The 11,190-nt window shown below is 36.0% G+C and overlaps 1 protein-coding gene across 1 annotated transcript in view; it reads right to left on the reverse strand.

Annotated features, from left to right (window-relative positions):
- guf1 (GTP binding elongation factor GUF1) overlaps positions 1-10,925 on the reverse strand; it is a 41,859-nt gene extending 30,934 nt beyond the window's left edge. The window contains exons 1-6 of the mRNA XM_039751379.1: positions 10,490-10,925; positions 9,758-9,869; positions 9,357-9,505; positions 6,689-6,769; positions 3,807-3,884; positions 2,109-2,192 (exon numbers count right to left, since the gene is read on the reverse strand). Coding sequence (XP_039607313.1) covers positions 2,109-2,192; positions 3,807-3,884; positions 6,689-6,769; positions 9,357-9,505; positions 9,758-9,869; positions 10,490-10,675 — 690 coding nt within the window. The 5' untranslated portion in view covers positions 10,676-10,925. The remainder of the gene's footprint in view (positions 1-2,108; positions 2,193-3,806; positions 3,885-6,688; positions 6,770-9,356; positions 9,506-9,757; positions 9,870-10,489) is intronic.
- Positions 10,926-11,190: the final 265 nt, after the last annotated feature.

The raw sequence follows: 11,190 nt of genomic DNA on the forward strand, positions 1-11,190 counted from the left end.
TAATTGTTTTGTCACTGTTGTGAGTGATGAGTGTTGCTGTCATATATATATATATATATATATATATATATATATATACACACACATATATAAATATATATATACATATCTACATATATACATATACACACACACACACATACATATATATATATATATATATATATATATATATATATATATATATACACTCTTTGGGGTGCAAAGTGCAAGTCTGCGTGGATATTATGAACTATCGTATCTGTTCAAGTTCTATTTAAATTTTAAATAGAAGGAATTTTTATTTAGTCGACAGAAATGTCTTTGGTAGGAATGTAAGTTAAATGTAGGCATCATTGCATACATTTTTCTTCACCATAGAAATGTAAAGAGTAAATTCGCCTTACATTCCAACCAAAGATATTTGTGTCGACTAAATAGAATTTGAAAAGATATATTTTTCGAATGTGATCGTGCAATTCAGATCGAGTTGACGCGCACTACATCGAGCTCGCGTGCTATTGTGGTTTCGCCTGCATGCCTCAATAAGTCACCCTCCCCTCGCTCTTACTTTTTTACCGTTCATCTAATGATTACACTGAGTATGGCTTTAACAAAACAATCATTGATGGCGAATAAAGTATCCATTATTCATAAAGCTTCAATTGGTGATCTGTCTTTCTGCGTTAACCGCATATTTTTCCATACGCCTCAAACCAAGGGGATGCGAGGGTAAAATGAATCGGGAAGCACTGATATATATGTATGTGTGTGTATATATATGTATATATATATATATATATATTGAAATAGTTTTACTGTGAAATAATGCAAAGGGTACACAACACTTGTTTCGCCCTAATTTTGGAGTCATCAGGCGTACATACTCAGTGCACCCCCTCTCGGGAATCGAACCTCGGACGTCGGCACTAGAGGCGAAGCCTCTTCCATTGCGCCACGGCGTGTGGTTTGTCTATTTGAGAGAATGTAGATCAGGGTATATACACACCCGCGCTTCGCAGCGGAGAAGTAGTTTGTTAAAGAAGTTATGAAAAAGAAAAGGGAACATTTTAAAAATAACGTAACATGATTGTCAATATACAGTAATTGTTTTGTGAGTGTTATGAGTGTTGCTGTCATCAAGGATTTGATTATCATTATTTCTTTAAATCAGGTTCGTATTTGTAGGATGTGTTGTGTTCAAGTTACATTCCGTGTTTGTCAATCGTTGTAAAGATAACAGGTTTCATTCATCGATTCCTTTCTTACTGCATCAATAAACAGCTCGTCTTCCTCTTTATCTGAGACGTGACACACTGCATGCACGGGTTTTTTTTTACACTGTCTTCCTTTAGCGGGACATTGACTTTTTCCACCGTTTGCTTTGTTTCCGCAGTAGCTGCACTTATGAATATGCTTGTGTGTCAGACGCTTCATATTTTTTTGCTGCCTTCTCAATTGTGTAATTCGGTTTTTGTTCAACACTCTTTGGAGCTGTTGCTTTTTGTCTGTGCACTGCGTCAGTTCACGTGAGCCGCTCGGTGTACATGCATCGAAGGTTCTCTGCTGTGCTGGTGCCATCTCGTGCGATGTCCATGGCTGTATTTAATGTTAGCTAAGACCCGGCACTTAAAAGTTTCTCTCGCAGTTTCGCTGAGTTTGTGCCAAACACCACCCTGACCATCTCATCATCTGCATAAGCACAGTCCTTCACCCATGAATATTTAGTGGCAGTGTTTCTATTGGATTGCCGCTGACGGACGGCCTTATATGGACAGGCACTAAATTACGTGGGAGGCGTAACTCCGCCTCCCACGGCCATCGAGCAGAAGTCTACTATAGTATATGGACAAAAAAATAGGTTCCAGTTATGACCATTACGCGTAGAATTTCAAATTGAAACCTGCCCAACTTTTGTAAGTAAGCTGTAAGGAATGAGCCTGCCAATTTTCAGCCTTCTACTTACACGGGAAGTTGGAGAATTAGTGATGAGTCAGTGAGTGAGTGAGTGAGTGAGTCAGTGAGGGCTTTGCCTTTTATTAGTATAGATTTAATCTGTGCATTTTGAAGAATAAGACAAACATTCATAAACTAAAACCACACTCTTCACAAAATATATAAATGCTTACCTTTATACATTCTTCTTTAGGAATATCAAAAATTTTTTCTATCTGTTTTGCCACTTTCTCTGGGTCTGCATTCTTTAAGTCAATCTATTGTAAATTGAAAACAAATAAACAAATAAAAGCCTTTTTTCATATTTTTATTCTTATTTGAGTATTCTAAACTACTATTTCCATTACATTGCTGAATAACTAAAGCTTGTTAATAGGTAATCCTGTAACCAGTAACATTTTATTGTTTGGTTAGGTACTAGATAATCAATTCATCTAGGTCAGGGGTGCCCAATGCCCAATTTTTAAATGTTAGTTTATCATATATCCTCCCTATGCCATTTGCCACTTGATTGACATACAGGCCAGTCTGGGATCTCTCTTCTTCTCACACACTGGTCATCCCGCACGCACGAACAAACGCGCGAGCTACTGCAAAACTCCGGATGTGATCTAGTTAGCCTTCCAATTTATATCGACTAAAGAAGGGATTAAAAAAAAATGTTTAGGGAGGGTATGGGCTGGAGGTGGAACTGGAAGAGGATTTTTTTTCTCACAATGTCACAATCGAAGTACGTTTGTCTGACATCCGTGGTTCGATCCCCGATGAAGGGTGCAGTGGAGTGTGTACGTCTGATGAGCCCAAAATAGGGTGAAACACGTGTCACATACTCTTTGCATTATTTGACAGTAAACTATGTAACATTCTATGATCTGCTTCTCGCAACTGAAAGGGCACCCGTGGCGCATGTCTGCCGACTTGCAGGCCAACCACATGCGTTACCTGGTAGCTAACCACCCATACAATCAGATTGTGATTCAGACTTCGAATGATATATATATATCATATATCTATTTTAATTTAGGTAGATCATTTCGACCTGGTCATTTTAAAAGCAGCTCGCAAGCCGAAAAAGTGTGGGCACCCCTGATCTAGGTAACTCTTAAATAATGGCAGCATAACTGCTCCAGCAATGGGTAGCTCATTTATGAGTGTATTCTTTATTTTATCTTTAGACTGAAGTATGGTTCCAGTTTTATTTCAACATTTATTGAGAAACAAAAAAAACAAATCTCTACAAAAAAAAAATCATATCAGAAGTTCTTGACAGGCACAGTAATTGAGTGTTTTACCATGTTAGCCATAATGGATGCAATGAGATGTCAAGCAAAATTACACCTTTTATTAGCTAATTAAAAAGACTACAATATGCAAACTTTCAAAGCAGCTCAGGCCCCTTCTTCCAGCATCTTGCAAACTTTTTATTTAAAAATCCATTATTAATAAATTGGTTTATTGTGATGGCTAATTCTTCAATCACCTAATGTGTTTTTCATTACATGAAATAAAACAAAGAATGATTTAATAGTACTTACAAAAGCTCTGGACACATGTAGAACAACAGTACATAATAAAGATAATGACATTTCATACTAAATATGTAATTTTTTCAAAATTATTGTATATTGAAAATACAGAATTTGAGGTGCTTACTTATACATGCATACTACAGACATGTTATTTTGTGAACTTCAATAAAGTGCGTATGGAGCCATCAAGTGGCTGAAGAAAGGAGTACATTTAGAATGCAAATATGGTTTTGTTCATTGGTAGCTTTATATGTAGCTAATACCTATATTGAAAATACTGTTTTAATTACATGAGTATTAATGATTGAAGCAATTTATATTTATTTTGAACACCATACTTACTTTGTTAATAACAGGAATAACTGCCAGTTGAGCTTCAAAAGCCAGAAAAAAATTTGCCACAGTTTGTGCCTGAACACCCTTAATTAAAACAAAACGTAATTGAAGGTAATTTAAAATATATAGTCAGAAAAAAAGATGTTATTATTCTTATTTTAAGTACTTTATTTAATGAACCTATAATTGATGGATATGCCAATCAGAACATTGCCACACAGGGGAAATGTTAAAAACCTGAAAATCAAAGTATAGTTAGATAGAAAATCTACATTCCAAGACATAGTGCAGTCAAAGAACTGGTAGTAGATAATGAAAACTTTTACAGCAAAACAAATTCTTTCATATTATTTTTCTTCCTTCGCAACAATAGAAGTATTCACCTGTTCATCTCACAAAACCTGTGAGACAGCAGTGTAAACCGTTGTTTCACCATGCCACCTTTACAGATATACTAGACATCCATCCAGGGCAGGGTCGCAGGACAGCTGGAGCCTATCCAAGCAATCACTGGGTGCAAGGAATGCAGTCCATCACAGGGCGAACAAACACACACTCACAAAGGCCAGTTTAGCAATACCAATACACCTAACTTGCATGTCTTTGGAAGGAGACTGGAATACCCTGAGGTAATCCATACTGACACAAAGAAATTATGCCAATTCCACACACTGGGAGTACCTGGAGTGCTAACCCCAGTCTTCTTGTTGCAAGGCAGCAGCAGCACTAGCACTGCACCACAGTGCCATCCTATAGATATACCAGTACCAGCTGAATCATCCAGTAAGCATCCTGATAACCTTTACTTTACCTAAGATTATTGCTGATTTTCGTGTCCCGAGTTCAAACTCTGGCCTAGGCATTCTCTGTGTGGAACTGTCACATTTCCACCAAATCCCATATGAGATTTTCTGGGTACTCTGGTTTTCACCCTTATTCAACAGATTTGTATATGCACATTTAAGGAGAACATTTTATGTTGTTACAATTTAAAACATACACACTTCAAAAAAGGGTACTATTACAGTATAACAGAGAGTTATGTACTTTTATGGAAAACTGTATTACTGTTTTTATTTTAGAGTAATTACTAATTATATATATATATATATATATATATATATATATATATATATATTAATTTGACCAATCTCTGTCATTTTATAATTAAAATAGCCATTTCTATTTTTTACTGTAAAAAAAATGTGATATTGCACAAGATACAGTGCATCCAGAAAGTATTCACAGCGCATCACTTTTTCCACATTTTGTTATGTTACAGCCTTATTCCAAAATGGATTAAATTCATTTTTTCCACAAATTCTACACACAACACCCCATAATGACAACGTGAAAAAAGTTTACTTGAGGTTTTTGCAAATTTATTAAAAATAAAAACACTGAGAAATCACATGTACATAAGTATTCACAGCCTTTGCCATGAAGCTCAAAATTGAGCTCAGGTGCATTCTGTTTCCCCTGATCATCCTTGAGATGTTTCTGCTGTTTAATTGGAGTCCATCTGTGGTAAATTCAGTTGATTGGATATGATTTGGAAAGGCACACACCTGTCTATATAAGGTCCCACAGTTGACAGTTCATGTCAGAGCACAAACCAAGCATGAAGTCAAAGAAATTGTCTTGAGGCACAAATCTGGGAAAGGTTACAGAAAACTTTCTGCTGCTTTGAAGGTCCCAATGAGCACAGTGGCCTCCATCATTTGTAATTGGAAGAAGTTCCCAAGGTCAGGGAGTCAGGAAGGTGACCACGAACCCGATGGTCACTCTGTCAGAGCTCCAAAGGTCCTCTGTGGAGAGAGGAGAACCTTCCAGAAGGACAACCATCTCTGCAGCGATCCACCAATCAGGCCTGTATGGTACAGTAGCCAGACAGAAGCCACTCCTTAGTAAAAGGCACATGGCAGCCCGCCTGGAGTTTGCCAAAAGGCACCTGAAGGACTCTCAGACCATGAGAAACAAAATTCTCTTATCTGATGAGACAATGATTGAACTATTTGGTGTGAATGCCAGGCGTCACGTTTGGAGGAAACCAGGCGCCGCTCATCACCAGGCCAATACCATCCCTACAGTGAAGCATGGTGGTGGCAGCATCATGCTGTGGGGATGTTTTTCAGCGGCAGGAACTAGGAGACTAGTCAGGATAAAGGGAAAGATGACTGCAGCAATGTACAGAGACATTTGGGATGAAAACCTGCTCCAATATATCAAAGGAGTGGCTTCAGGACATCTCTGTGAATATCCTTGAGTGGCCCAGACTGGAATCCGATTGAATATCTCCGAAGAGATCTTAAAATGGCTGTGCATCGACGCTTCCCATCCAACCTGATGGAGCTTGAGAGGTGCTGCATGAGGAATGGGCGAAACTGGCCAAGGATAGGTGTGCCAAGCTTGTGGCATTATATTCAAAAAGACTTGAGGATGTAATTGCTGCCAAAGGTGCATCAACAAAGTATTGAGCAAAGGCTGTGAATACTTATGTACATGTAATTTCTCAGTTTTTTATTTTTAATAAATTTGCAAAAACCTCAAACTTTTTTCATGTTGTCATTATGGGGTGTTGTGTGTAGAATTCAGAGAAATAAAATGAATTTAATCCATTTTGGAATAAGGCTGTAACATAACAAAATGTGGAAAAAGTGATGTGCTGTGAATACTTTCCGGATGCACTGTACTTAAACATTTTCATGTAAAATTAACAGGTGAAGGGGCCTAATAAACAAGTATGTTAAGGTGCTTTGTGATGGATATGGAAACAAAACACTAAACAAATTTGAATCTTCTTAATCTAACCTAGAAATGCTGAACATATTAATATATATTTTATTTGTAATCTAGTATTTGCATAATAACAATAATGTGCACAGTACCTCATTGGCATCAACTACAAGAAGTACACCTTGACAGGCTGAAAGGGATCTTGACACTTCATAGCTAAAATCAACATGTCCCTATGAAAAACACAAATAAACAAATAAAATAAGTAAAATGAGCATAACACTTCAAACTTACAAATATAAATGTAATATTCTAAAATGCAAGTTTTGGTTATAAACATTATTTTGTGCAAAAAAATGCAAAACCTCTTAAATACCTGCAAATTAAAACACGTTACTTAAATATTTCTGCTAAATGTTTTACGTGTATGTCTGGAATTTAACAGCGCTGAACAATCACTTCAATCCTTTTAACCTGCAATTCCCACTAATCAATAAGTTAGTGTGCAGCACTTCAATTGCAAATTACATCACTGTTAAGATAAACAACCAAAGTACAATTTCAGCAGACATTCATATTACAATGCTAACTATTCTAGGATTTTCCCATTAAGTGTCCGTACTGAGCCACCTATATAAATATTAGGAACTAGATGCAATAATTGCTGTTTGTGCTGTATACCAATGCTGTAGACATTCTTAATTTTAATAAAAACCAGAATAATCTCAAATAAGCACAGGGTGCCACCTTTTATTTTTTGATATTTTTGGGTATTTCTGCATATATGCATGTTTCATATTTTAGAACTTTTTCATTTTTTGTTTCATTTCAAAGGAAATCATCTTTAAATGAAACTACTGACGACTTACAGTTGTGCTTGAAAGTTTGTGAACCCTTTAAAATTTTCTATATTTCTGCATAAATATGACCTAAAACATCATCAGATTTTCACTCAAGTCCCAAACGTAGATAAAGAGAAACCAGTTAAGCAAATGAGACAAAAATATTATACTTGGTCATTTATTTATTGAGGAAAAAGATCGAATATTACATATTTGTGAGTGGCAAAAGTATGTGAACCTCTTTGATTAGCAATTAGTTTGAAGGTGAAATTAGAGTCAGGTTGTTTGCAATCAATGGGATGACAATCAGGTGTGAGTGGGCACCCTGTGTTATTTAAAGAACAGGATCTATCAAAGTCTGCTCTTCACAACACATGTTTGTGGAAGTGTATCATGGCACGAACAAAGGAGATTTCTGAGGACCTCAGAAAAATAGTTGTTGATTCTCATCAGGCTGGAAAAGATTACAAAACCATCTCTAAAGAGTTTGGACTCCACCACTCCACAGTCAGACAGATTGTGTGCAAATGGAGGAAATTCAAGACCATTGTTACCCAACAAAGATGTCAACCAACAAAGATCACTCCAAGAGCAAGGCGTGTAATAGTCAGTGAGGTCTCAAAGGACCCCAGGGTAACTTTTAAGCAACTGAAGGCCTCTCTCAAATTGGCTAATGTTCATGAGTCCACCATCAGGAGAACACTGAACAATGATGTGCATGGCAGGGTTGCAAGAAAAAAGCCACTGCTCTCCAAAAAAAGCATTGCTGCTCATCTGGAGTTTGCTAAAGATCATGTGGACAAACCAGAAGGCTATTGTAAGAATGCTTTGTGGACGGATGAGACAAAAATAGAACTTTTTGGTTTAAATGAAAAGCGTTATGTTTGGAGAAAGGAAAACACTGCATTCCAGCATAAGAACCTTATCCCATATGTGAAACATGGTGGTGGTAGTATCATGATTTGGGTCTGTTTTGCTGGATCTGGGCTAGGATGGCTTGCCTTGATTGATGGAACAATGAATTCTGAATTATATCACAGAATTCTAAAGGAAAATGTCAGGACATCTGTCCATGAATTGAATCTCAAGAGAAGCTGGGTCATGCAGCAAGACAATGACCCTAAGCACACAAGTCGTTCTGCCAAAGAATGGTTAAAGAACAATAAAGTTAATATTTTGGAATGGCCAAGTCAAAGTCCTGACCTTAATCCAATCGAAATGTTGTGGAAGGACCTGAAGCGAGCAGTTAATGTGAGGAAACCCACCAACATCCCAGAGTTGAAGCTGTTCTGTACGGAGAAATGGGCTAAAATTCCTCCAAGCCGGTGTGCAGGAATGATCAAAAGGTTACCGGAAATGTTTAGTTGCAGTTATTGCTGCAAAGGGGGGTCACACCAGATACTGAAAGCAAAGGTTCACATACTTTTGCCACTCACAAATATATAATATTCAATCATTTTCCTTAATAAATAAATGACCAAGTATAATATTTTTGTCTCATTTGTTTAACTGGTTTCTCTTTATCAACTTTTGGGACTTGAGTGAAAATCTGATGATGTTTTAATTCAAATTTATGCAGAAATACAGAAATTTCTAAAGGGTTCAAAAACTTTCAAGCACAACTGTAAGAATGCAATCACAAAAAGTATAATTTTTATTACTGTGTCTTCATTTCCCTGTTGAGACAAGGCCATACAGTATTTTCAAAAGTTAATTTAAAATATTTATCCATTACATAAAGTTCACTTTACAAATTAACTATAAGAACATTTAAAACAAGTTCAACAATACATGATTACTGGACTCCCTGTTCGGATGTAGATACATTTATATGAGTTCATTTTAAACTATTTCAATTTTAAAGCTTAAACATCCAAATGAAAAATATAACATAGCTTCACAGAAACACCTAAAATTCAAAATGTACATTTCTTTTTCCATAAGAAGACTACAGAAGAGGCCAGAAGTATCTACTTACTGGGGTATCAATCAGATTTAATAAATATGTCTGATTTTTATAATAATAAAACAAAGAGGCGGTTTGTGCCTTCACTGTGATTCCTCTTTCCCGCTCTACCTGTAGTTTATCCAGAACTTGTTTATTGCGGTCAGTTTTGTCGATTGCTCCTACATAGAAGAAAAACAAAACAGTAATTTAAGCCATTGTTTTCTTCTTCATTGTAATAAAATTGGTATAATAAGTATATTCTGATTTTATGAAAGGGAAGTCAACAGGTTCAAATCTGCATTCAAGTTAATATGCCCTTTAATTCAAGTTATTGTATATCCTATTTTTATTTTTAAGTATGAAAAGAAAATTAGTTTGCAACGCTAAGTATTTTATGATTAACTCATAATGTTACTTTTACATAATTTTACCTGTTAATTCAAGCAGTCTGTCAGCTAGGGTACTTTTCCCATGATCAACATGAGCGATGATTGAAAAATTTCTAATGTTTTCTGTCGGGAACTTTGACATGTCGACATTTTCCTGAAAGTCACAATAACACCAACCAAAAAAAAATTATGAACATGCTTGTACTAAATCAATGTATCTGTGCCACCACTATATTAAATGCATCTATTCAAGTGGAATAACTTAGAAGTATCACACTTCGTAATGTATACATTTTCTGCTTTTCAAAAGTGCAAAACATAGAATTAGAAATCCAACATGCACTCTGATTTAAGAATGTAGAAATAATTGACAAAAAATTGGTCTTCAAAGCTAAATAGTCCAGTTTTGTCAACATCTCATTTAAATACTATCCACTTCAAATACAGTACGACTCAGTATTTTATTACAGATTCCAACAGCCTTTGTAGGAAATAGTGCTGTCTACAGATTTAAACATATGATATAGATGATGGTATAGAATATAAATGTGTTTGTGTATCTATATACATTTATTATTTATTTTTCCACTTGCAGTAAAAAAGCAGATTATGGGACATACTGGGGATAACCAGCAACTGCGTGGTGGGGAATGAACCAGCAAACCTGCAGGTTTTAGTCTGATCACACGGTCTTTAATAGAAATATGCAGATATTATTCAGTTATATGGTACTTTTAAGAATTAGAAAACAGAAGGGTGAAAAACAATTATTACCTTATCTCGTTGTGAAACGTAATGTCGACAAAGAAATACAGTGAGAGTGGATGCATTTTTCTTCCATGAGTGCCTCACGGTGAGGACATTGATGTCTGGATTTTTGCGTTGTACTTTGATTTTAAAGTCTACGAGACGCCTAACTCCTGATATTACGTTCTTCTGACATGCCAAGGCAAGGTTCATTTTTTCCAGTCCCAAAACTGAAATGTCACATTATACTGAATCCAGAACTGCTACTGATGCACTGTAATGCAAAAATGTGTATCGGTTTATTGTGCGTAGATACCGGATGGAATAATTTATCTTTCAGGCGACATTAATTACGCATTACGTTTTTATGTCCACATTATTTGTTATTTATAACGTGTATTCTTAAAATTCACGATGAAGCGTGACTCGTAGGCGCGGCCATATTAGGCTGAAAGGTCATATGTCATCGTTCATTGTCTATATGCTGTATGTAAAATAAATTTGCATACAACACAACATATACCTATTCTTTTAATGTCTACTTCACATATCACAGTTTACCAGATGTTGGATTCTCTTTTGTCCTAAACAGTCTTTTAAAAATGGCATCATGGGAAATGAAGTTCACTGCTAGATTGAGATTTCACTTCAAATTGGATTCGTCACGTCACTGACGTCACTGACAGCCGTTCGAAAACGAAAGTAGTCCGAACCATCAGTTTATTCAA

Source organism: Polypterus senegalus, chromosome 4 (assembly GCF_016835505.1).
Source record: "Polypterus senegalus isolate Bchr_013 chromosome 4, ASM1683550v1, whole genome shotgun sequence".
Classification (NCBI taxonomy): domain Eukaryota; kingdom Metazoa; phylum Chordata; class Cladistia; order Polypteriformes; family Polypteridae; genus Polypterus; species Polypterus senegalus.